The sequence below is a fragment of the Zootoca vivipara genome, chromosome 2, assembly GCF_963506605.1.
Source record: "Zootoca vivipara chromosome 2, rZooViv1.1, whole genome shotgun sequence".
Classification (NCBI taxonomy): Eukaryota; Metazoa; Chordata; class Lepidosauria; order Squamata; family Lacertidae; genus Zootoca; species Zootoca vivipara.
In genome coordinates this window covers 32,130,619-32,158,446 of record NC_083277.1, presented here as the reverse complement: position 1 = coordinate 32,158,446, position 27,828 = coordinate 32,130,619, and the positions used below count along the sequence as shown (strand labels likewise).

The following is a 27,828-nucleotide window of genomic DNA, read 5'->3' as shown; positions in this document are numbered from 1 at the left end:
TCCCAAAGGGAGCAGGTTGAGGGGAGGACCATGTGGGGGGCCTGCTGGATCTTCATCCTGAGCTCTTCAACCTTTGTATAAGGAGTGTGGGCAGGTGAGGTGGTTGGGGAGAGAAACAGCAGGGACACTGAGGCATTATTGGGTTGAGAATACCCTTTAGTGATCTGCTAGGCAGTAGGACAGGTGGGACTTATGGGGATCCCTTTTAAGGCCCAACATGCACTTTGTGTGAATGCTGGACAGTAGCACCCAGATGCATGTGTGCATTCACATTCAAGGCTCACCTAGTAATCAAGCCCCCTGCTGCTGCCCAGTTTGCTGGGGAGTCATCTTCTGCAACTGTATAACATGCTAAAGCAGGCATCCCCAAACTGCGGCCCTCCAGATGTTTTGGCCTACAACTCCCACAATCCCTAGCTAACAGGACCAGTGGTTGGGAAAGATGGGAATTCCAAAACATCTGGAGGGCCGAAGTTTGGGGATGCCTGTGCTAAAGGATCTGAAGGGATGCTGTTCTACCAGAATTAACTAAAATTCTCACTTGCCTGTATACTTTCTGAATTTGGTTGATTGGTTAAACTGTTTGCAGTTCTTCCAAGCTGTTATATTAAGAGATATTGCCATTATCCTAATGTTTCATCTCATGAGTCTTCTTGGCAGGTGTGATCCATTGTAAGTACAGCATCTTTCCCTGAGCCTCTGCACTTTTGAGGCACTCTGATATTTAAACTATCGGCAGTACTATCTTCTTATCAGTTTTGTATAACATTTGAATTGTTTATGTTTGTGTTATATTTTAGGGGGGTGTTACTGGCTGCTCTGCATGATATTTTATAGTGGAATGATGGGGTATAACTTGTTTTACTAAATAAAACAATTCCATTTGTTTTATCTCCTGGCTTTTTGCTTGTGGAAATCCAAAACACCTTTCCACTGGAAAACCTGGGGCTCAGGCTACCTTTGAAGACTTGGCCCAGACATAACCAATGTCTGCAGAATTCAAAAACCTACACATCTACAGTATTGTGACCCTAGAAAGCTGCTTTAAACTGTGCTAGACAACTGGTCTATTTCAGGAGTTGGAACCTCCAACCCACAGATGAAACTTGGCCCACCAAGAGTTTGAATTTGGCCCATGAGGCCTTGTTCCACCAACCACACCCATGTGTCTCACACCTGACACAAGAGCATTCTCTCCTGCTGCAGTTTTGCAGAGCCAAAAAGCAGCCTGTCCCCCCCCCCCATCTAGTCCAGTAGGATCTATTCTGACTGGCAAACATTTCAGACAGACATATTGTTTGCACTGGTACCTGCAGGAACAACTCAGGTAATATTGTAAACATGGGTAACAATTATGCCGCCCACTGAGTGGAAGAGCTGGAACTCAGAAGTAGGGCACTCCATGCAAAAGGTCCCGGGTTCAGTTCCTGACATCTCCTGGTAGGTCTGGGGTAGACTAATGCCTGGAACCTAGGAGAGCCACTGGGCTCTTCCTTAACCCATAAGTGAATGGAATAAGGGGGGAAAGACTGCAGTATGTGAAAAATTGGCAGGGGAACGGTCCTCAGGTTCTGTGACCAGGGAAACTCTTCCCTCTGTGAGAGTTTTCAAGAATAAAATGGTGCCTCTTGAATTCTAGCATTTCATGCCATTGTTGGTACCACCTATTGGGTTTGTTTGATCTGTCCCCAGCTAACTCTTTAACTAGAGATCCTGGGGACTTGGCCTGAAACTTGATCCATGCAAAGTTTGTGTTCCATCCAGCCCTTCACTGTCAGTTGTTATTTTTCATTTCTAATGTAGACTTGGGCATCTATACCAAGAAGCGCTGCTCTAATTGGAACTCCTTTTTCAAACTTCTATCATCTCTTGTATGACTGTGAAATGTTTTCTGATCAGGTCAAATAAGAGATGTAATTGGAGTAGACTTGTAGTAGATTGATATAGATCAGGGGTGGCATTCTTGAGGGTATTACAGGCTTTTAAACCAGTATCACATATTTTAGCCATGGGCAAATGACTTCTTTTCATTAAAACTGGATACAGAATTTGATTCCAATTCCATCGTCAATTTTGATAGTGGTTTCTTGTTGTTGTTGTTGTATAAAAATAGCATGAATTCTCAATAAATAAATTAAAAACACTCATTTTAGAAAAGGATGGGGGAAATTAAGAACTCACCACCTACACTTATCTTACCCAGAAATGAGCCATTTACATACTTTTCTAACCTCTGCAAACTGTACATTCTTTTTTTTTTAATGTAACTTCTGAAATAAGACAAAGTTGGCAATGAACCACCAAAGCTAGAGGCAGCACTCCATGAGGAGAAGCCTCTTCTGTCAGGCTGTCAGCTCAGGTTTACTGTGTCCTGCGATGAGGCTGTCCTCTTGTTTTCCTTTTCCATATCAAATACTCATAATTACTTCCTCAGGGATCATTCCCAAGAAGTCATTTCCTCCCCCCCTCCTCCTCCTCCTCCTCCTCCTCTCCCTTCTCCCTTTCCTTCTTTTGTGTGTGCCTGGGTATTTTTTAATTCTTTTCCATGAGACTAAAGCTGTCTGACACATAAAGGCAGTGTGTGCATTAACATTGCTTTACCAAGATAAGTTGTTGCATTAAACACTTAGCTGTGCTTTATTCTCTCCCAAGGATAATGGCTTTGTGCTGAGCTGCAAGAAATGATACCAGAATCAAGAGAGTGATAAGGAGTTCTAGGCAGGGGTGGATTACCAATTGTGCTGCAGGGTAGGGCGGCCCCAACTAAACCAGGACACTTTGCTGTGGTATAATATCTTGAATTCCCATTGCTGCCTGCATTCGGTTTCATGCATCTTTGCTGCAACTCTCCATGTGTTCCCTTTGTGTTAATAGGAGACAAGCAGAAGCCATAATCCCAGTATGACGATATAAAGAGAAATGGTAGACTGCTTATCACGAAGAGAAGAATATCTTTTGTACTGCAGAAATATTTAGGTCAGACTGTAGTAGATAGGAACAAAGAGGATTCTCTCCGACTGTGTATGGCTATGCCCATTTGGTAGATGAAGGCTAGCAAATGAGAACTTGTGGTGTATGCTGCAAAGACAGGAAGCTTTTAAATATGGGTCAACAGATGGATTCAGGGGCCTTTTACCTGGGGGCCTGATGAGTATTAGGATATTGCTGAACAGCTTTCAATATTATCTGGCTGAAAAGGAACCAAATCCACAGGTTCCACAAACTTCCTGTTGCCCCACAACATCACACCCAAAATGGAGCTTTCACATGTTTTTGAATGTGGAGGAAATGTACAAGATGCTGACACAAAGAAAGCTTGTGTGTCTCCTGGACAACGTGAAGGCTGTGTTTTAGTTCCAAACAGCTGGGGATGAAAAGAAAGTGCAGTGAATTTGTCTGTGCTGTTAAAAAACAAACAAACCAAAGCCAACACTACGTCACTCAGCTAAGCCTCGGCAATTCTGGGTGGAGACTGTTACCACAGAGTGCTGTGTGGGATCAATAAGGATGCTTTAGGAAGTTGATCTTTATGTATTTTGATATGAATTGGCCTGATCTGGTGTCAGGTAGCCAGGCAAGGCTTACCTTCCCCCTCTCTGTAGATAACAGAATGAAGCGAAAGCAGTCTTTTGCAGCAAGAGAGAGGTTTCTTGAACACAGCACAAACATTCTGCGTCCGTTCTCACCGTGCAGGTGCTCCCAATTGAGTTCCTCCCACTTCCCTCTAGTTACTTCCATCTTCCTGTCTCTTCACCACGTGATCCCTCCACCACCACTGAGCCTTCTGAGAAGCTACCCTATCCAGATGCCGGGCTCTAGGGCTCATGACCTGCACACTTTCTAGTGAGGGAGATTCAACCAGCTCTCTCTCTTCCCGTTCCTCTCCCCTTGGTTTTTCTTCTTGCAGCTCAGCCCAACTGTCAGTTTCCGAACTGTGTCCTTCCGCAAACCGTTGCTCTAGGTCGATATGATCCTCCTGCTTCAGTATCAGGCCCTTGCACAGAGGGGGGGGGGGCTCCCACCATTCTTCCTCAGAGCAATACCCTTCAGTCTGGTTCCCGACATCTGGTCAGAATCTACGAACTGATCTTCTGCAACTAATGTGCAGATCAGAACTGAATCTGCACTTCTAAGATGTTTCAGTTAAGTTCTTGACTGATTCTATATAATCAAAATACATTTCATAATATGTATTTTGCAAGAAAAATACAGTTAAAAATGCTTATATTGAAATTTTAAAATACTTATTTAAATGGTATTTAAATGAACATTTTTGCAAAAATAAATAAATAAACCCCAGGTTAATGCAGAAATGGGATGGAGCCAAATTATGCACACAGGTCATATCTGCACTATACATTTAAAGCAGTATCATACCACTTTCAACAGTCATGGCTTCCCCCAAAGAATCCTGGGAACTCTAGTTTGTTAAGGACACTCTTAGAGTTGTTCATACATTCCTAGAACAATATAAGAACAACTATGAAAATAATGTCAGTCACCTGGCCCCAGGTTCATGTGATAAGGTTACAGTCATTAATACCCTTACATGGAAATGTCTTATATGAATCAGTTGGCTTGGAATGAGACTTTGGTTCTGAAGCTGTGGTGACACATGACTCTCAATTCATTATGAAAGGCCTGCTTAGCAGTGATCCATTGCAACTAAGAAGTGGAAATATTTTAACAAGGGGGGAAAAGAACTCTTGCAAAAAGACCACATTAAAATTTCATATCCAGAGAGAGAGAGGTTTTGCTACTGTTCATTTTAATAAGAGTCCATGTTTTATGTGATAATTTAAAGACACTGGAAAAATACAGTGTTTGAATAAAGGGCAGTTTTCACTTTATTACCTCAGTTCTACAAATACCCATTAGTAAGTAGTTCCATACTCTAGTGTTTATACGTTGTGTCTAATAATATAATCTGAAAAAATAACCTTTGCTAACAACAGTATATTGTATGTTCCCCCCCTGATACTGGATGCGATAGTGATTCAGAAGGAAAAGTATATAACTGAGCAAAATATGCTTGAAATACATATGGGATACTTTTTGACATGAAGTTAATATTTGCAATATTCAAACTTTACAGGATTTTTCAATTATGCCAGTCCATTTTCTATATGAGAAATTTCAAAGCAAAATTTCAATTCCCATTTTGAAGAACAAACCCTTAAGGCGTTCAGAACCAGAATTCTTGCCAGAAGCTTAATTGCTTTGATTTAGGCCAGCTTCAACTTGAATTTCCCACAAGCTGTCAACTTTCAAACACTAAATTGTTATTGCAATTTACCCAATGCTGGTGAATTGTAATGTACCTAATGTTCGACCACCCTAAGGACATTGGGGGGGGGGGTTCCCTGAACCCTATGTAGTATATTTGAAGAGGGATGGGTGGGGGGAGACGCACATGAGAAGTGGGAATGGAAATTCTGTTGTGTAGCCAAAAGTCCTTGTGCTGGTGCAAGTACTTCTAAAATCTTAAAATGGCAAATGCCATACCCCTGCTCCAGAAAGGATTCAACACACTCCTTGAAAACCTGTTCCCAATTTTGGCAGCAATTTTACCCACCGAAACATTCCACTTTATCACTTTGGTCAAATCTTTCCCAACCACACCAAGCTGCAAGAGTAGCACAGCTGTATATCTTTATTTCCTACTTCTTGCCTTAAAGCACTAGCTTAAAGACTTTAAAAATAATAATAATTGTATTATTGTCCTGCCATGTCCTGCCATGTCCAGTCTGTAAACTGTCAATATGGGTAGAATCATGTTTCACTACTTTCCTGGAGATAGCATATTTTCTCTATGGTAATTTTTGAGTAATACGGGGCATTTTGAAACTCCTTTGTTGTACTACCATAACTTGTTTCATTAGTGTACTATTCTTTTTTATTATTATTCCTTGTGACAACGCAGCACATGATGCCCTCTGTCCCCAGTCTGACCTGGTTTTTGCATTTGCATTAGTGTAATCTGTGGTTTGGTTGCAAGTTGGATATAATTGCAGATGTCACTGTGGTACTGATGTTTGCATTATGCTAATAATAGTATTAACGAGGCCATATTTCCTCATTTAAAAGATGCAGATAAAGGGGTGTTTTTGGCATGATAGCCACTGATGCAAACATAGCTTTTTGTAAAAGTAATTACAAGATCTCAAATGCGTTATGCTTCACAAATAATTAAGATCCGCCCCCCCCCCCCGACACACTTCAGCATGAATAAGTGGACACAGTGCGAAAATGTGCATCTATGGCAGTGAAGATAAATCTATAATTCGTTTGCCTGAACGCTCCAAAGCATTGAAAGAACACTGGCTGCAGTCACTATTTTATTTATATCCTACAGAACAGGCAGCAGACCCAGGAATCCATAAGTTACCAAATTAAAACAGAGAAGAAGAAAAATATTTTCTTCGAAGTGACAAGTCTAGTCACACTGGGCATCAATTTCAGTTTGACTGGAACAACGCAGGAATAGCCAATAAGCAAACCTTGTCTCTCCCTTCAAATGAAGGCGCATGCAGAATAACCTTCGGTCAATCATACAGTATCTGTGCTGCATCATTCATGTCACTCCTCTCAGGACACTTCACAATAAAATTAAATTTGCAGCTCAGATAATTACGACTATGCCTGGTTAAACAAATGAGACAAAGCAGAGATGAGAAAAGCTGTGCGGGTGGCTTTTGGCACCAAACACTCACATGGGGTGGGAGAAATAAGTTCCAAAAGGGCATAATAATTAAGTGGTTCAGACTTCCAGTTTTCCTGCTTGATTATTTAGGTCCCAGCCCTGAGCAAAACTGCATGTTTGCAAAGAGCTCTAACGGAATAAGGGTCCTTAAGGGACTTCTTCACACTGCATACTTCTGCCTGGCAACTGTGCTCCTATGCTAGGACACAGCAAGGAGGGCCACATACAGAAGAAGCAAAGCCAACACACAACAACACAGGGAAATGAAAGTAACCACCACCACAACAAGCTAGAAGGTAGAGTCTTTGCTCCAGCCCATAATAATATTTAACTCTACAGTTACCAATTACTACAATGACCAAGTAAAGGAAAAGCGGGGGGGGGGAGCTGTCACTGACCTGCCACCCTGGCCAATGCGCCCAGCAGGACTTAGGGCTTTATAAGCTTAAAGCTGAAATAAACTGATTTGATTTAACTTAGGGCATTTTACCCAGCCTGGACTCTCCACCCAACCTCCAAAGGATTGTTCTGTCCAGTTTTTCGACTGAACCAAAACCCTAGGATTGGGTTAATTTCAAGTTTATTCTCTGTTGCTACATTATTTTCTTGGCAAATTCAGCTCCAGCTGTGATTTCTGCGGTCTATTATGACAAATAGTTGCTTTCTTTTAAAAAACCTAAACTCTGCTGTGGTTGTAATTTGGGTAAGTCTCTCCCCCCCTCCCCCGTTCCCTAATTGGTCTTTGTTCTGTCAGGTATTTCACTATAATTGTGTCTTCTGCTGTCAAATAATATAAAAGACAGCAAAAGCTAAATTAATCCTTTGACCTTCAGCTTTTGAAACTATTTCCACTAAGAGATAATGCACACAATTTGTGTTTTCCCTCATAACAAGGAATAAGAAGAAGGCAGGGCTGAAATAGCATTTATCTGCTGGACTCTCTTTCCAAATGTTCCGTCTAAGACTTATGAAGAAACTTTTATGAGGAAAATTTACTCTCTAGAAAATGCTCGGTTTTTTTGTTTCGTTTTTTAAATCAGACCAAAACATAGCTGCCAAGTTTTCCCTTTTCTCGCGAGGAAGCCTATTCAGCATAAGGGAAAATCCCTTAAAATAAGGGATAACTTGGCAGCTATGGACCAAAATATTTAGTCATAATACTCTAGAGAAGTCACAGTAAACCTAAATATATCTAGGAATCGGAACAGGAACCTGACATTTCAGATGTGGTGTTTTGCCAAGAGGATTGGAAAGAAGCAAGCTAGCTGGTGAGAAAATGCTTCCTTATTTATTTTTCAAGCATTTCACATCTTAAAGATGTGCAATTTAATTTGTTTCCTCACCCCAGTTTAAGCTCTTCTTTAATGTGGGTCAACTTGAAGAGCTGACGCTACATTTGCATTTTCTGGTTGCCCTAATTATTCCTTATTTTAAAAATGAATAAGAGATGGGCACATTACTCCTAAACCCAAATGAAGATGTGAGACAATATATGGGTGAATATGGCCACAACTTTATTAATACAGCACATTTGTAAAATAAATAAGGCCTCTTCACTGCTGCTAAAGGCCTCTTCACTGCTGCTAAAGAAGGGTGGGTCTCATCATCCTTGTTGGGTACCCATTGATGGTTCCTGGCCCGAGAGAAGTCACTGTATGATCCCTCCTCCTCACAGTCCTCTGCTCCTCTTTTTCAAGGAGCTGAGGGTGCTACAAACATTAACCACACACTGCCAACCCTTCACAGCTGTAGCGGCAGCAAGGCACGAACACATGTAGTCAATAAAAAGTTGGTTTTATTCCAGAAAAAAAACATACCACTTGTCCGGAGCTCTCTGCCCCTGTGACTTATGGCTACCCTGATAATGACTCAACTAAATCCTCAGCGTTGTTCCTCTTCCTCCAGAAAACGAATCTCTTCCTTTGCTTCTGTGATGTCGATTTCCCCTTTTCTTGTACCCCTCCTCTCCTGCGTTCCTGCATGCTGAGAGGCTTGGAAACTGGCTCAGATAACTCGGATAACTCCTGTGATTCTCTGGGCTGTGAACTCCCCCCTGTACTTCCCCTCTGGTCTTCCCATAACAACTCTCCCTTTGTCCCCTGGTCTGCCGTCCAAGTCTGGCAGCTGCTGTTGCTCGCTTGCTGGCTCCAGCCTGACAGTGGCTAACAATGCTACCTATGCTCAGGGACATGCCTGTCCCAGTTCCCTTGCACCAGGCAACCATGATGGTTGGGTTGGGCATTCCTCCCTGCACTACAATGGTGGACCACACTTTCTGCCTGTTGGGCCAACCATTTCTCTGCTTAGAAAACACAATGGTAAGAATATACCCATCCGTCATGACAAGAGGTGGGCAGACTCTATTCAGCACAATTCAGAATGGCACTCAGGAGCTTTCTTAGTGCTTGGATAACGCTAACAGCTCGTTCCCAGCTTGTTTTGTAAGCGTATATTTGCAGGTGACGCAGAGACAACACAAATCGTTGTACTTCCCACTTGGAAATACACAAGCATCCAGAACTCTGCGTTGTTCCTCAGAGTGAGGAAGAGGAAAAGAGGAAAAGTCAAGGCACAGCTACTTCTGCTGCATATCAGTTAACAGGTAAAGTGCTGGGAAGGTGAGGGAAATTAGATGTAGGAGCCATGGCAAGGATGAAGAGAAGGAGTGGAAATTTTTCATCCCCATACCCACTGCCTGAGGCAATTGTCTCCTATTGTCTCATGACAAAGCTGACCCTGATTTTAATGGTATAGTGGTACCTCGGGTTACAGACACTTCAGGTTACAGACTCCGCTAACCCAGAAATAGTACCTGGGATTAAGAACTTTGCTTCAGGATGAGAATAGAAGTCGTGTGGCGGTGGCGCAGTGGCAGCGGGAGGCCCTATTAGCTAAAGTGGTACCTCAGGTTAAGAACAGTTTCAGGTTAAGAATGGACCTCCAGAACGAATTAAGTTCTTAACTCGAGGTACCACTGTATTGACGTTCACTCCAAAACTGTAATTCAAGATGGAGAAGTTTCCCTTGGGAAGTTGTGGACTCTCATTCCTTGGATGTTTTTTCATGGATGCTTTAGCTGAGTTCCCTGCATTGCAGGGGGTTGGACTATATGACCCTTGGGATACCTTCCAACTCTACGATTCTATGATTCTAAGATATCCCTGTTTAAGGAGGGAAATGAAATGCATGCTTAGTTACCTTGATCTGATGAACTAGTGTCCATATTGTAGTTATTTGGATCAAATTATCAGAAATTAAGCCTTATACGTTGAAGCATAGGTGTTTTGCATAAAAGCCACCAGTTTTGCATAAACGGAACATAAACTGGGACAGCAGAAGCATTTGCAGTAGTTTGCATAAGTTTCTCATACTGAAGGATATAATACCATTGGTAAAATCACACACACACACACACACACACACACACACACACACTTAAAAATCAGCATTCTTTCAGAAAGATATATTATAGTTTTGTGAGAATGAATGCTTAGCTGGAGGAGCTTGGTTATCAGGAAACTGCAAATAGCCTATTAAAAGTTGAAATAAAAAACCAATGACTTGGTGGAAAATTCACCCATTCCCCACAGCCTAACAGCAGGGATACAGCAGGATGGGTGTTTGGGCAGCCTACTGCTTTGGGGAGATGGTATATTTGTCCTCTATAAGGCAGACCTGCAAGATTTCTAGGTAAGGTAATTTTAAAAACCTTTATATGACCATGGGATATCACTCAAATCCAAATCAATACCCATTTGGTTGACTATTTGAGAAATGTCCTTATTCTATTACAGCAAACAAGCATTATGATTTTAAAAAAAATTAGAAAAAAATTGAAGAACCTTACTTTCCAAGGGCAAAGCATTCCAGTTTAACCGATGAGCCTTTTGCTGCCAGTGTTGTTTCTGGAAAACGCACTTCAATCTTTGGTTCGTACTCCCCCATCACACCTGTTGAACATCAAAACAGGGAACGCTCCAGTTGTGCCTCAGACCTGTCTTACTACAACAGATTATCAGTGTGACATTGAAAATCATGGCCTTACTTCTTCTTATGGAAGCTAGTAAGAACATGAACAGGCTACCATGGAAAACTTCATCACCATGCAAGTGCTTAATATGAAATCTACAAATCAAATCATACAAGTGACTTCCCCTTGACTTCTTGAACCATATTGTGAAAAAGAAGCTAGCATTCAGTAGTTGTCATGTAGCACATTACATTCTTTTTCAAATTCCTAAGATGGCTTGATTTGTGTAAAAATGCAGCCCTAAAGTCGGATGCCTTTCACATTCCAACCCTCTGAGAAATGGGTCTCCGTCTGAGAAACTGGGCAAACCCCTCATTAGATGAAATTGCAAAACACATACCGTGTTTCCCCCTTTTTAATACGTAGTCATAAAGTAAGCCATGGCAGGGTTTTTATGCATTCGCGAAATATAAGACATTCCCCGAAAATAAGACGTACCTTCTTGCTTTCCTTTAGAGCCTCGAGAGGCTTGAAACCAGGTGGGAGAGGGTGCATGAATTGAGCGCGTCGCCAGGTGAGCCACACTGGGAGCCTCCCCACTCTTCCCAGAACTTTTTTCCACTCGGGCAGAGCGCCCGGACGGGGAAACCCCTCGGCATCGGGAGCCCTGCTGGCCCCTTCGGCGCCGCCAGAATGTTGTGGGGCCGCATGGCCCGAAGCAGAGCAGCGGCGGGTGACAAACGGTGGCAGGAGCCGTGCCGCCAAAACGTTCTGGGGCCACATGACCCAAGGCAGAGCGGCGGTGGGAGGTAGCGGGAAGTAAAGGGCAGAGGCGGGCAAAAGAGCTCGACAGTTGCGTGTTGGTTTCCCTGGTTCACACAGACCCCTTCCCGTCAGGAAAATGGCAGCGGCAACCGTGGCAGTGGCGGCGCCAGGAGGAGGCGGCGGGTGCAGTCCGAGGCAAGGCGCTGCTCTGCTCGCTGCCTGGCTCAGCTCATTGCTGCGGGCGGCTTGTGTGAGTGGGTTTCTCGTGTCTGGGTCGGCGCGCCTGAAAGGGAAGGAGGGGAGCCAAGGAGGGAGAAAGCAGGGCGGGAGAAAAGCCTTTCCTCTTTGCTAAGCCCCGCCGTCTCCGCCAGAACTCGGGCAGCGGGGGAAGCGGAGCGCTCGCGGGAGGCGAGTCGTCTGGGGTGTGTGAACGCGACGCTGCAGCGGAGCGGAGCACTGTTTTATCGGTGCTGTTGGGTGTTGGCGGGGATTCCCCCTGAGTTCTGCTCGCAGCCCCTCCCTGGTCTCTCTCCGGTAAAGGGAAGAATGGGTGGGGGTGAGCTAACGTATGTGTCATGATGGTGGCGGGTGTATGTGTGAATCGCTTTGCTGAAGAGCCCAAGGCGGAACAGAGACCAAGGAAGAGCAGGTCTCTTCCCCCCCCCCCGGCACTCTGCCCTTTGGGTCTTTAGGTTTAGCTCTGCACAGATAATAATAAGGGTAAGTGCTGACTCAGGCAAGAGGGGAAATCGCTGCGTCTCTTTCCTGTCTGCTGGTGCCGGATAAAGCGCCCAAGACCTCGTGTTGTTGCCATTGTTTGGCTTTGGGTTGGAGGTACTTACAGTAGTAAAAAAAAGACACCCCCCCGAAAATAAGCCATATGTTTATTTTCTTGAGTAAAATAGATATAAGACGGTGTCTTAAAATGTGGGAAACACGGTATTTTGTTCACACATCCCACTGCATATCATTTTAACCCTTTCTTCAACAAAACTAACTGAATAGGTCCCATTTCCGCTGAATTAATAGTAACTTTTTTCTGGTTTATTCTCTTTTTAAATACATATTAAAATGCTTTAAAAAAATTTTTTTCATATAGAGGTAACAGTATGCCACCAGGCTGCACAACTTATTTCTCACCAACCACATTAACCATGTAATATAGATGTGCTTAGCAAACACCTATACTTTATGCAAGGGACACAGGTGGCGCTGTGGTCTAAACCACTGAGCCTCTTGGGCTTGCAGTTCAGAAGGTTGGTGGTTCGAATCCCCGCGACGGGGGTGAGCTCCCGTTGCTCGATCCCTGCTCCTGCCAACCTAGCAGTTCGAAAGCACGTCAAAGTGCAAGTAGATAAATAGTTGCTGCTCCTGGGGGAAGTTAAACGGCGTTTCCGTGTGCTGCTATGGTTTTGCCAGAAGCGGCTTAGTCATGCTGGCCACATGACCCGGAAGCTGTCTGCGGACCTACGCTGGCTCCCTCGGCCTATAGAGCGAGATGAGCGTTGCAACCCTAGAGTCATTCGTGACTGGACTAAATTGTCAGGGGTCCCTTTACCTTTTTATACTTTATGTAGGTTAAAAAAGAGGAGATAACTCAAAGTGCTAGTAAGAAAAATCTCTGGCATCTCAAGCATCTGGTATATATATGAAGGGGGAGCACATCAGTGGGCCTGACAGATCTCCAAAGGTGTAGGCCTGGTGTTCTGCAGCAGGGAGCCAATGCTACGTATGTACACTTCCTGTCTGATTTCTGGATTCTGACTCATGTAGGTAGTCTATAAAAGTAGGAGAGGCAGCACATCCAATTTTGCTGCTCCTTACACCACATACCTACTCCCGCTGCCACCACCTGTTCTGCCACCATTCCATGCCCTGCCACATCCTCGGCTGGTGGAGAAGTGGCACCACCATTGCCACTGATTTTGGGTGAGATTGTCAAGATTCTGCATGATATGTGTGAGATCTTGCACACTCTGCCTCAAATGGCTCTCTCCTCCACCCCCTACCTTTGGGTTTCAATCCTCCTGAGTCATCTTTGAGGAAAAGGCGAGGGGCCAAATATGCCCCTGCTATAGGAACAGAAATGATTTTTGTCCTCCTGAAATGTAGGCAGTTGTACAAAGTCACATACATTGCTTTTCCCAGTTATTCCAATAGTCCTTCCCACTGTTGACATTTGGTACCTGCAAGGTCCCCACAGGGGAATGTACCCTTGGGCTGAAAATGCCCCACAGCATTACAATATGGAACATAATGCCTTGCAATAGTTGTTGCTATTTTATGAGAGCCCTTTTGGCTACACTTAAGAGGGGCCATGGCTTTCAACTGCAAACATTTAAATAAAAGCTTTTTGCTTTTTTTTAAGGGAGTGCCTTTCACTTCAGTGACTAAACTGGATTAGATCTAGTGTTCTGCTTTTTAGATCTAAACAATGAAAACCTGTCACATCTGAATCTGAGCATTCTTGGAATAATAACATTAGCATGTGGATTAGGATTTATTTTATCATGCCTCTTTCCCCTGCAATGTGCTTGGTTTACTGTTGACATATCTTCCTTACAAACTGACTGGCCTAACAGTCATGTGCTCTTCCCAGAAATACCAGGGACTAGCCAATCTCTAACAGAGGATTTCTAGCATGTCACCAAAATAAAATTCATTTTAAAAAATCAATGGCATTTGAAAAAACAACAACTTTGCGGTGTATTTAAGCCACTTTATCACCCTTTGCTTATTTGCTCAATTATTTCAATTTAGCAATGATGAGCAAGTATAGACTCAAAAGGAGCTCTTTGATTAACATAAATGGGTAACACAAATGTTGAGATAATCTATTGCACTTCAAAAATATCAAGGTGATATCATATGCAAGTATTTATAGTTCACTCTTCAGTCAAGAGTCCCAGTTTGGCAAAGGGTAACATTAAAATCACAAAATAAAAAAAAATTCCTTCAGTAGCACCTTAAAGACCAACTAAGTTTTAATTTTGGTATGAGCTTTTGTGTGCATGCACACTTCATCAGATTAAAATCACAGTTAACAATTAAAAAACTAAATAAATAAGCACCCTAACATTAATAACAATCACAAATTAAGCAGGTGGGATAAGCAAATAAGTGCATATAAACCTGTCTTATGAATGAAAATAATATACAGTCATGATTCACCCATGAGAGGAGGCCATTGTAAACCTGCAGGGCTACCACGGAGAAAGCGCTCTTCTGGACCCCTCAACTGCAAACCTTACTCTGTGTGGGATCACAAAGAGAGAGTCCTCTGTAGACCTTAACAAGTCGGTAGGCTGCATTTTTAAGGTGGTTTAATTGAGATTGTACGCAAAACAAGCCTTACCATCACTACGGAGTACAAGGGGTGTGGGTGGGCCCTGCACACTTTGTTTGGCCTCTGTGTTGGTTACAACACATGTGTAGTTGCCCACATCAGAAGGTTCCACTTTGGCGATGTATAGATTTCCTGTCTCTTGAGATACAAATCGACGACTGTCCTCCTGAACATATAAGGGGTTATCATTGAAAATCCAAGCATAGGATAAATCTGGAAAACATCAAACACTTATTACACATATTTTCCTAGCAAAACTCTGAGAGATAGCACTATTGGAGGCAAATTGTGATTTCGGTTTTTTGATAAAGTTAACCAACATAGAAAAGCAAGGCTCTAACGGTAAATCTTCAAGCAGTGTTTCATTCATCCTGATTCATTCATTGTCCTCTTCCTGTTCAAGCGGTTTTCTCCCCACCCTTTAAATGAAAATAAAATGCTGAAATAACACCGCTTTCTTTGTCATTTGCCATTTGCAATGAGAGTGCCTTAGGGTTAGGGAAACATGTAGACGCAGTGATGTCAACAGCAAATCAAGGATAGCAGAACATTTAAAAATCCAGCCAGGGATCTATATAGCAGGAATAACACCAGTTGACAGATACATATTCTACACCTGTTGAATGCAAAATCAGTAATGATTTGAGCCATCACAAATCACCCATTTTCATCTCCAACAGAACAGTTTTTAATGGAGATGACTCACACACTCGAATGAGTTGTCATCAAGTATAGCAGGTTCAAGAGAAGCAGCCCATGCGGATAACAGAGCAGAGGCAAGGAGCCTATTTGTTGGGCTACTTTAACAGCTTCCCTTTCTTGAGTACATTGTAATGGAACACATTTTTATCAGATACGAGGAACTGTATCCTCAACGGGTTAATATAATACTGTTAGTCCTTGGACACATGTACATCTGCAAGTATAGCTGATAATTACATGTAACAACTGATTTTGAATTAGTTCTAAGGAAGTCAAATACGGCAAGTGGGTGGATTACATTACCCTTGAGAAAGCTCCAAACATTGTTTTCCAATTCTAAGTCTTCTGTCCTCACACTGCTTTCTTTGGAATGACTTTATAAAGTCTGGCAAAGCTCACCCTTCCCTTTCTTTCACTACTTCCTTTGGAAGGACTTCATCTAAGCAACTCAAGACTAAAGGGTGTGTCTAGAGGAGGGAAACTTTTTCACTCCCTATCTTGGCTCATATGTGTGGGACAGGAAGTATAGGGACAGCAGTACTTAAAATTCAGGCCCAACACAGTCCATTTAGAAAGGGGCCCACTTTTGATAGACCTTTTTCTATACAGCACAGTTGCCTAAATCATCATATGCAAATAGCCATGCCAATTTGCAAGTGAAAACAAAGGAAAACAAAAGTGGATGGTTTAGGCTCAGTATGCTGTCTCAATTAGCCGATAAAAGCTATTGCACTTGTGTGGACTCTTATTCGGAAAACAGTGAACATACTTAACACTCAAAAAAGCAAAACAAATCCCAAGTATTATCCATGTGAAGGGTTCTCGCTGTCATTGTGCCAACCACAGGTTGTTCCCCCCTTAAGTTATGAAAACACTTGACCAGGCTAGTAGGAAGAAAGAGCCCTTCAGAGTCCAAAACCAAAGAGGGCTCCCTGTCTAAATTAACCCCATCTTCTCCACTTCCATCCAATGAGCTATGGATTGGTTTTTAAAACTTTGACCTGATAGACAATAGTCTGCATGGCCTTTTTAAGTGGGTTTATACAGTACTTTTTAAAAAAGCTATCACAGGCACGCAGAGTCTGCACAACCACACAATTTCTGCCTCCTGCGACGTAGAGAGACCAGCATCAGTGTATGTGGACTACAGGAGATGGTAGACATTCACAGACATCCTCTGCACTTCAAATGCTTCCCACATTGGGAGTTACACTTTTTATTTCTTTTACACTGCTGTGCTTTGAGGACTGACGATTTATATGCTAACTTTTCCTTTTCCTCTTTCCCCAGCAGCTGCTTCCTAGTGGGCGCTGGTAGCTCACCTCCTTTCTGATCCCCCAGCAGCTCTGATCTGTCTGACTCACTGCTCTTCTGTCCAATGGCTTCTGTTCACCTCCTGTCGCAATTGTTCCTTCCTGCTGTCTGCAGTTTGACAGCTGACTCCTGAGCACTTTCTATCGAGCTCCGGCAGTGGCAGGAGTGGCATGGAAATTGTATTTTTAATAAAACATAGTAAATCAGAAGTTTTGAAATCTAGCAGTTTAGCATCCCTTAATTAAATGTATAATTCATGAGCCGAGCGAAACTCTCTGCCAACTGATTCATTTCAAAACGTCGACTCTTTCCCCATTCTAGCTCCTTGCCATCATCAATGCCATTTTACAAACATTATTTATGTTCCAGTTGCAACATCAGCGTAGTATGATAATGAGTCTGTAAACACTAGTGGTTTCTTCTGGAACTTTATGCTGACTTCCTATAATATTATGTGACTATAATTAGAAACAGCATGCCACTTGGGATCTATCAAAGATGCTTCCCTTCTGAAAGCATCCCTCCCCCCTATAAGGTAGTTAGGAAGTTAATAAAATCGGGGGGGGGGGTGGAGTATGTGAAATATTGAAAAGGTGTGTTAGAGTAGGGATGGGGCTAGCACAGGAAGCTGCAATCCTCAAAGAGCCATTATGTCTGAGAACAGAAACAATATGAGGAAAGGCAGTGCTATTTTCCTAGAAAAAGAGGTGCTGGAACTCACAATGAATGCCTCGTTTGTTTTCTTATAACGGCAATGGTACCCACCTGAGAGGTGCCGGAACTGAGTTCTGGCAAGTTCCAGCTGAAAATAAAAACTCAGAGGAAAGCCAACTTGCACCCCCCTTCTCAATACACACACATACCCCTCAGTTCTGATTCTACACCATGATCTCTGGCCAGTTCTTCCACCCATTCCTCCTGTTTGGGAGTCTGCAGCAATTTTAAATCTGCCTATTGCAATATGGAGACCTCTGTATTCTGTCAATTTTAACTGACATATTAAAACCCATTGAATGCTTCCAAAATGGCTGGTGGGGGATTAAAAAGTGATGAGGGTATTTGGGGTAAGTTCCTTTCTCCCTTACCCCACCCCCTGGTCTGAAGAAAAGGACAACCAAAATGATCAAGGGGCTGGAACCGCACCCCATTGCAACAGTTGGGCTTCGTAGTTTAGAAAAAATTAGTAAGGGAGGTAGCTGTTGTTGGAGGAACTGGACGTGGAGGAAGGGGTTAATTTCCTTCACAAACGCAAATCACTCCAAGGTTGAGATAAGCCAACAGGTGGGTCAGCAAAGCCAGTTGCAACAGCCCTGTGATGACTATATAAGTGATTAAGGCCTGTCAGTTTATCAATTATGGGACTTTGGCTGTCTGTCGAGGTCAGTCTTGAGAAGTGAGCCGGAGTCTGTGTTATGTCTTGAACTGCTGGAACAACAGAAATACTTTATACTTGTCTGCATCTGTGCTACTGAAGCTTTATATTCTGCAGCATGGTAATGGGCTAGTTCCCTAGGTTTGATCATAAACCCTATGCACACTGAATCTGCATGAGGATAAATCATGCCCCCATAATGTGTTGCACATTCAACAAATTTGTGCTGATACTGTAAAAAATATTTTTTTAAAAAAACCCGGTAAGAATGTTGTATACTACCTCCATAGTGTGGCGGAGGTCCACAGAGCAGAACGACTCCTTGGCCTTCTCTGACTGATACAGTGCTTCTTGCTTTGGTTTCAAAGTTTTCAAGATCTTAAGGAGAGATAAATAATTAAAAAATTGTAAGGTATTTCTATTTCCAAACCATGGAGACCATTTTGCTGTTCACACTGGGAGGACTTTGGAGGAATAAGCATGAAAATGATTTGCCTAGGTCCTTATTGGCTCTTGGAAAGTGTCTGCTGTGTTGATAAGTTTCATTTGAAGTATGCCAGCGCCACACTGGTAAGTTTCCTATTAGCTGAAATATATATACTGAGAGCTTGGCTTTTTTACAATTTTTGTGTTCTCATCTCCTTGAAGATATTGTCTACTCAGAGGTGGCTGAATTGAACTGTAAGCAGTTACAGTCTCTCATAAATACACTGTGCACCCTTTTAGGGTTGGAGATTATAGCTATGTATTCATACAACGGTTAACATGTTTAAAGTTTATGCTCATCCTCATTTATATGGTTGTTTTTTCTATGGAAATATTTTTTATTTAAAAAGCATTTTATTCTCCCGCTTCCTCTACCACCTGCTTTGAACATTCAGCCAGTTTTACAGGGGAAAATGCTAGTGCATTTCTCCTAGGCACACTGAAATCTGAGCATGACACCCCCCCTCCTTTTTACCATATTTTATCAACAAAGGAAACAACAATAACATTATTACCAACTCTCTCACACACACCCAAGTACAGAGACAGCGTTAAAGAATATTACATTAGAATCAAGGTGTAAAGTGATGCCGTCCAGCAAGAATCAAACAAATGCATTGTTCCACAGTGTCATGTGAGAAGCTGAAAATTGGAAGCCATGTTCAATAGATTGCACACATTCAAGTAAATTAAACCATGTCATACAGAACGTTGTAGTGTCCCCCCCCCCAAAGTACAGTGTTCTCTTTGAGGTGCTGCTAGCTTATCCATAAGAATTATGTCCCATATCTCTACTACCATTCTTCATAAAGGTCTGTATTAAGAGTTCTCCAGTATCTGGCTAAAACAAGTTACGAGCCATTAACAGGTGAACAACAAGATCTTTATTCGAAAAATCTGATTCTCCCGTTTAATTCTCTAAGATACTAGTTTAGACCATACTAACTTCCTTCCCATAGCTTTTTGCCTGCCCTCAATGGAATACTTTCCTCTTATGTTCAAGTTAAACAGAAATTGAAGGGGGGGGGAATGAAAGGATCAATATATTTTATTATAAATCTAAATTTCAAATAAGTAGATCTAATGGAGTATATGGCCCAATTTAATCTTGAATAAAATCAAAATACACTACTCCTATATGGAGTTGGACCCAGACTTTAATTCTACTAATATCAAGAGTACTTAGTCATACTCCATATAAGTATCAACAATCTGGATCCACAATAAAATAAAAGTGAAAACTAAGTGAAGGAAAAACAGGAGTAAATGTATAAACTCAAGTCAGACCAAGATAATGATGCAACTGAGCTGGTGAACTCAAATGCCCTTGTTCTTCTAGTAAAGGAAAACTTTTGGATGTGTCTAAAGATAAAAAGGAAATTTCCATTAAGGGATTAAATCAAACAGTGTTCATATAAAATGACTTTCTACAAAACAGGTAGAACAACTACATGCTTACATTGTTTTGTTCTGGACTGCAAACTGATACGGTTGCTCGAAAACATCTTCAGGGGGATGGATATGTGTGAAGTCTAATGAGGCTACATACTGACAGTAATTTCACAAGTCCCAGAATCACATGCCCATTGGCTGAACATGGGTCTCATTTATTGGATTGCTTTGGATGTACACATCATGAAACAGGCATTGGTATTCTTCATGCTGGGACAATTGGGCTTCAATTTACTAACACAGGAAATACACCTAGAGACTGATCTTTTATTTTTACTTTCCTACAAAAAAGAAAAGTATTCCATGCAGCTTGATATTTTAAAATAGAAAAACCACCATAGGTTAAGAGTATCAGAAGAAAGCAAATAATTAAGAAGCATCGACTTTTACAAAAATACAGCAACATTGATAGATGTGCGTTCCTATTATCCCCCCCCCCCAACTAAAAAAAAATGTTTACTATCACATATCTGTTGGAAACAAAGTTGAAAGCCAGATTCGTAGCATACTGAAAAACATTAATCAGCTTTTTAATGGCCAAAGTGTTAACGAAGTAATGGGCTCCTGAAAAAGAAAAAATCTACAAGATCATTTGCCTAAAATGACACTATTGCATAACATTACATAAGCTATTAAAGCATAATGGTTTATTTTGTTGTTGTTGTTGTTGTTATCAAGGAGTGTGGAGCAGAGATCAGGTGTTCGGAGTGGATTGCAATTGCTAATAGACATTTAAGGAACGCCAGCTCTATTTCACAGATGGTATATTCGCTAACTGTGCTTTCCACAGAAATCTATGAATAAGTTATCACCTGACTCTCCATAATTCTCCTTTTTCCTCTGCCTGCATTTGTCTTACATTGTGAGCATCGACTTTGCTCACATTGCATTTTGCTACCGGCTGCAATTCTGTTCCAATTGCCCCTTCTTCTCTTTCCCTGGCAATTCTCTTTGATCGTTGCATTCTGGCATGTGGCTATTGGCAGGGCGCTGGCTAATCAGCCAAATCTGTAACGGTATCATGTAGAGTGAGCAGAATGCTCAGGTGCGAATGTGATCCTTCCACGTGTGGCATGGCAATGCCAGGGCTCAGCTGCACAGGGTGGCAAGTCATCACCATCTGAGGAAAGCATTCGCAGACCACAGCAGGCACAAGATATGCTTATGGCAGGGGAAACATATGTTTCCTTGTGTTAACCAAATTAGATTATCACAAGAACATTACTGATATACACTGAACCATATGGGGACAATGCTAGAGAAGGCTGGGAAGCAAGTTGACAGAACAGGCAAGTTGTTCAGCTGGTGTAATTGAATCTTGCCAACTCTGGAAATTTCACTCAGGGCTTTCATGATGAACATTGCTTTTCTTAAAACAATACGACGGGTTTCCAATCAGAGACAGGCGCAGCCAGAGTTGACAAAGAACATAAGCCAGCGTTCTGAATGAACAACAGTTGAGCCCAATTCAGACATCCCTCGGAAAGCAGGGAGAAGAGACACGGGTGGTGACAGAGTGCAGTTAGACCGTGGACGCATTACTGGGTTAAAATGTAACCTGCTTGTTGTTTTACTCTATTCAAAGCTGGGTTGGGGGAAAATGCATTGAAACGAAGTATTTTGTAATAAATGGCAGGATGGAGGTGGATTGAGTCTCACATTCTGCGCACACTGCTTCTTGAACCAGAGGTGGGAGCCCACGGGATTCGGAGCCAACAGGAGCGTGTACACAGCTTTAGAATCACCACCCCTTCACACCTTGTATCTCAGTGCAGGAAGATCCGAAGTAGAGCTGGCAAGTGTGCAATGAGTTAGGCATGGGGTTTGAATGTGTGCTCCTGTCCTCTCCACGCACCATACACTTTTATCTGAACAGGGATTTAGAGATGGGGGTTGTAACCTCTTTCCTGGCACCTGAAAATTGCCACGAAGAAGTCAGATCTACCACTGGCGCAAAGTTACAGACTTTAGACCCATACCTGTTTTATAGGACAGGGATTGTCCTGGGCCTTCTACACAGAGAGGGGGGCGCATTATCACTGATAATCAATATTGATCGGTTAACATTGCTGCATTGCTGCCTGCTTCATCACCCCAGCTCAGATCCCACTCCATAAATCTCATTGGAGGGGGGATTTCAAAACCAACTCTGCCATGCTAGCATCCTTTTCTCACAAATAAACATACCTTAGAAGCACAGTTAATGCATCACAAACCAGATTTAATGTTTTAGAAGTGGAATCAGTAACTCTCACACCTTGCCATTTATGTGTGCCCCCCCATTTCTGCTTTTTGTTACCAAGGAGTGCCTTTCTGCCTTTGCTTTGAGGAGTCACTTCTTAGATACTACAGAGGGATCTGATGGATCTAAGACTACTACAAATAAGATTTTGAAGATCAGTTTATAATAAGGCACTTGTTGAAGCTTTCAGAAATGTTACTATAGCTTCTTGCTTAATCTAACTCTTCTCATTCCAAAGTGCGAAGGAGAAAGAGCATTCTCCAAATTACCCTTTATTAAAAATAAATCATGGCGAACAATGCTGCCATTGAGACTGACATCTTTATCTGGTCTCTCCATAGAATGGGATCTTCTGAGAGAAATTACTTTTGATAAGCGCATATCTGGATATGCTGCTTAAAAATTGAAAAATGCCTAATGTTAGTCATATGCATTAATTTCAGTGGGCCTACTCTGAAAATGACTTAGTTGGATATCACCCAATATACGTAACATTTACAATAACCTGAACATAGTTTGACATTATGTGTGTGTGGTTTTTTTTTACCTTTCAATTTTCTCCCTATCTACATAAAAATATCAAGCCATCATTGTGAACCCCCATTAGTGGACCTGTAGTATTGCATCACAATCCTGGATTTGCATGGATTTGGAGTGGAGGAGAGGGGAGAAAAAGAGAAGGAAGATTGTGCAACAACAGCAGCCAAGGCAGAAGAATGAGAAAGAAAGGACACTGGCAGTGGGAAAGGGCGGGGGGGGGGGAGAACAGCAGAAGTTTGAGTAAAGCAGGGATGGGGAAAACTGAGGGGAGGAAACAGTGATTCTGAACAACAGCAGAGGTTTGAGCAAAGTACCTTCATACAATGAAATATTTGAGGGCTTCACATGAGGCAGCTGAGGAATTGAAGAGGGAGAACTTTGAGTCAAGCAGTGGTGGAGACCAACGGAGAGGGAAATTGTGGTTTTAAACAACAGCAGAGGTTTGAAGAAAGCAGGAATGGAAGGAAACTGAAATGGGAAAAGTGGTGATATTTTTTTAAAATGGCAGAGGTTTTGAAATGGGGTTGTAAAGGTGAAAAGTGAGGTTAGTAGTTGCATGGGGTGGGAAGGGGAAACTTTCTGGGGTTAAAGTGGGGGAGGGAGTGGCAGAGGGCTGTTGAGTGGGATGAGCAGGGGACACAGACCCTGACCCCTCAAAACATAACCCAAAGTTCTGCTTGCCCTTTTTGAAGCATTTTTGCTTCAGCCGCACCGCCCTTCAAGTGATTGCAATAAGGACCATTTGAAGGTGCAGCACAACCCTGTGGAAAACTGAATGCCACACTTACAAATTGGCATCTGAAAGGAAGAATGAGAATATAGACTCTTGTGAATATTTGTATGCATATGTATATGTGAGAAATGTAGCACACATGAGCTTTGCATTTTGTTTTATTTTGAAGGACATGCATTGGACAGTTTAAAACTGGCAATGGAACCCTCCCATTAAAAGCGTTTCTTGTGCTAAACTTAAATATTCAAAACAGTGACACTTTAATAAAAGACATGGCAACAGTAGTAAAGTGAGAAAATAATCAACAATTTGAAGCACTCTAATTGCCCTAAACTGCAATTATCTAAAGACGGGCAAATCCTCAGTGATTGCTGAGGTGTTTGGTTATGGTGATAAACAACTGTATCCCAAGAAATGCTCTAATGCTCATAAACAGACATTTTCCTTTTCTCTGTGTTGGTTCCATTAGTGTTAATGGGAATAACAATCTGCCACGGAATAGAAAATATATCTTTTCTACCTCCCCATCCTCAGCACCAGGAGTTTATCATTCAGTCTTAATTGGATGACAAAACATTAAAACGATAAAACAAAGTTTGTTTGCTTTTAATTTGGAAGAGTAATTTTTTCATACTGCCTGTTAGCACCAACTTTCTTCTACTAACTAATAAGACATGGGTGGAGAATCTCTGGCTCTCCAGATATTGCTGGTCTGGAACTCCCATGACCTATGACCATTGACTGTGCTGTAACGAAAGTAGTCATAAACCATAAATAAAACTTTAACAGTACACAAATTGAACAATTTCCACATAAATAGTAGTAAGATCTAAAATGTTGATGCAAAAATTCATCTCGCTAACAGCAATAACAGCTCCTCTCCCTCCTCGCAACAAACCCTGCTAAAAAAATACCCCAGCCCAAGAGTCTGTTGTTGTTGTTTAGTCGTTTAGTCGTGTCCGACTCTTCGTGACCCCATGGACCATAGCACGCCAGGCACTCCTGTCTTGCACTGCCTCCCGCAGTTTGGCCAAACTCATGTTCGTAGCTTCGAGAACACTGTCCAACCATCTCGTCCTCTGTCGTCCCCTTCTCCTAGTGCCCTGAATTTTTCCCAACATCAGGGTCTTTTCCAGGGAGTCTTCTCTTCTCATGAGGTGGCCAAAGTATTGGAGCCTCAGCTTCACGATCTGTTCTTCCAGTGAGCACTCAGGGCTGATTTCCTTCAGAATGGATAGGTTTGATCTTCTTGCAGTCCATGGGACTCTCAAGAGTCTGTTCAGCAGCCTCAACTTTTGTAGCTGGAGTCAGTCAGGGCCCCAGCCTTTCAGACGAGGTGGGGAAAGGCCTGCAAGGCAGGGAGCAGGTCTTCTGGGATTCACAGCCAAGATGGTCTCTGGCATAAGGTACCTTGACCAGGACCTCCTTAAACTTGGTGCCAGCCCAGCAGAAATGCAAAAGGAGCTTGAGATGATCCACCATCTTCAGTGGTGCCCCCAACAGAGCCTCCTCTCTAAGATCAGTGACTACCAATTGTTTCACTGGTTGAAAACTTGATTAGGAGATATTGTGTGGGACAGAAATGCATTTGTGGGAATACATGTTCAGGGCTGAACCAGGACACTTTTCCATTTCAGGCAAAAACCTCAATGCCACCGCCCCACCCTTGGCACCACTTTTTATGCTGCCCTGAGCTTCTTGGATGTAGGGGCATTTAAAGATAGTAATGGTTGATTCAAATAAATGATGACAGAATCAACAGAACCAAGCTACATGCAGGGTGCACGTCCCATTGTGACGTTTTTAAATTAATGCAATAAATGTGTTAACTTCTTTTAGGGAGGACTATTACATAGCCATGCCTTCCTAAATACCAAACAAAGATATAACAACATCCTAATACATGTTATGGATAATTAGGGAGAGGCAAAATTCATCACCTTGCATAATTACTAACACTTCTTTGGAATTAATGCAATTTCATGCTTTCTTGAACTTTTGATTCCATCCCACAAATGTTTTGTCATTATATAATCTTAAATATGACTGTTGTAATTGTAGTCCATTATTGAATAATGGGGGAGGGGGAAGCATTAGGAGCATAGACACTTTTCAAGCTAGAGACAACTCCTAAAAGGAATGGGGGTGGGGGGGGGAGACCAATTCCTTTGAAGAAGCTCTGCTTTATACAATGTGATTTATTACAGCACAATGACTAATGGAACTGGTTATGATGGATCACAATGCAGTTCTTCACCCAAGCAAATATAACAGAAAATTATGAACTTAGCTGTTTTCAAAGTGCACCCATTGTTAAGATTTGCATAAGTAACTGCACTGTCTGCGTTCAGGAGATTAAAAATTTGTTACCTATATTACCCTGCGATGCTAATTACACACAAATGCCTTCCAGTCAAGGGAGAACTTCTTTTCTGTCATGCTTCTCTTGTTTCCTGACTTGTTTCCTAAGGCTACTTCCCTGTCTTATGTTTACTAATATGCCTGGATTTATAATTGGGCAACTGGAGCAATTGCAAGGGGCCCAGATCTGAGATTTATTTATTTGTTTGTTTGTTTGTTTAAAGAAAGCCCACTACAAAGAAAGTTAGAAAGAGAAATGTGCAGAGAAATGGCTCAGCCTGACTTCTCCTGCCTTTCACTGTTTTAAGCCAATGAGGGAAGTCCTAAATTGTGATTGATGAGTGAGTTATTTTACCCAACAGGATTTGGGAATCTCTGGGTTCTAAAAAGCTGCTATTTTCTATTTTCTTTTAGTGATCTTTCTGTTGTTTCTTCCAGACCTAGCAGGAGGGGCCAGCTGGTTAGGAGAAAAATGAGTACATTTATAATATAGTGCAGACGTACTTTTCCTAATCGCTTTGGAAAACTCTTCCCCTGCCCTCCACCCAAAGTAATTGAATAAATGGAATGAAAGTTTGAAGTTTTGGAAATAGGAAGTGATTTCTAGTGTTCTGTGTGAATGAATAAAATAGTTTGGCTAAGTATGATCTGAATAGGGTTAGACTTTAGATGTTCAGGTTCAGGTGTGATTTTTGTGGAAAGTGACAATTTTCCACAGAGGTACGTAGGGAAAAAAGACAGCTAATTTTAAAGGTTTATTGTTTTATCACTGCTTATTATTTTCCTTATTACTGATCTGTATAAGCCACTGTGGAGGCCTGGAAGAGAGTTTTTTTTTGTTTTTGTTTTCTTGTCAGTTGTATAGCATGCAAAATGACAATATTGCTGCTTCAGGGTAATGGACTTTGCTTGGTTTCTTGAAGCAGTGTGTGTGTGTGTGTGTGTGTGTGTGTGTGTGTGTGTGCATACCCTCCCACATTTTTCTGATGAAAATATGGAATAATAATAATATTTATACCCCACCCATCTGGCTGGGTTTCCCCAGCCACTCTGAGTGGCTCCCAACAGAATATTATTAATAATAATAAAGTGATCAAACATTAAATACTTCCCTAAACATGTCTTCTAAAAGTCAGATATTTGTTTATTTCCTTGACATCTGATGGGAGGGCGTTCCACAGGATGGGTGCCACTACCGAGAAGGCCCTCTGCCTAGTTCCTTGTAGCTTCACTTCTCACAGTGAGGGAACCGCCAGAAGGCCTTCAGTGCTGGACCTCAGTGTCTGGGTTGGACGATGGGGGTGGAGACGCTCCTTCAGCTATACTGGGCTGAGGCCATTTTGTGTTTTAAAGGTCAGCATCAACAATTTGAATTGTGCTCGAAAATGTACTGGGAGCCAATGTAGGCCTTTTAGGACCGGTGTTATATCATAACAACAACAACAACAACAACACCCCACTCTGGGTGGCTTCCAGCCTATGTAAAACATAATAAAACATTAACCATCAAAAAACACCCTTTGCTATACAGAGCTGCCTTCAATTATTTTCTATAGGTTGTACAGTTACTTATCTCCTTGGCTCAAGAGTCACACAACTCCATACAGTCCAACATTTCTCTGATGAAAATTGGGACATCTTAAGGAAAAGCAGGATATTCTGGGATCAAATCAGAAACTGGGACAGCTTCTATAAATCTGGGACTGTCCCTGGAAAATGATATTAGTAGCCTGACTTCAATTTTTCTAGTTACAAGTAGGTAGCCGTCTTGGTCTGCTGTAGTCGAAACAAAATGAGAAGAAGTGTGCATGCACACGAAAGCTCATACCAGTAACGAACTTA

The 27,828-nt window shown here is 42.1% G+C and overlaps 1 protein-coding gene across 1 annotated transcript in view; it reads right to left on the bottom strand.

The window, feature by feature from the left end:
• CNTN6 (contactin 6) overlaps nt 1–27,828 on the bottom strand; it is a 163,356-nt gene that overhangs the window by 67,170 nt on the left and 68,358 nt on the right. The window contains exons 4-6 of the mRNA XM_035108102.2: nt 18,455–18,550; nt 14,794–14,997; nt 10,551–10,653 (exon numbers count right to left, since the gene is read on the bottom strand). Coding sequence (XP_034963993.2) covers nt 10,551–10,653; nt 14,794–14,997; nt 18,455–18,550 — 403 coding nt within the window. The remainder of the gene's footprint in view (nt 1–10,550; nt 10,654–14,793; nt 14,998–18,454; nt 18,551–27,828) is intronic.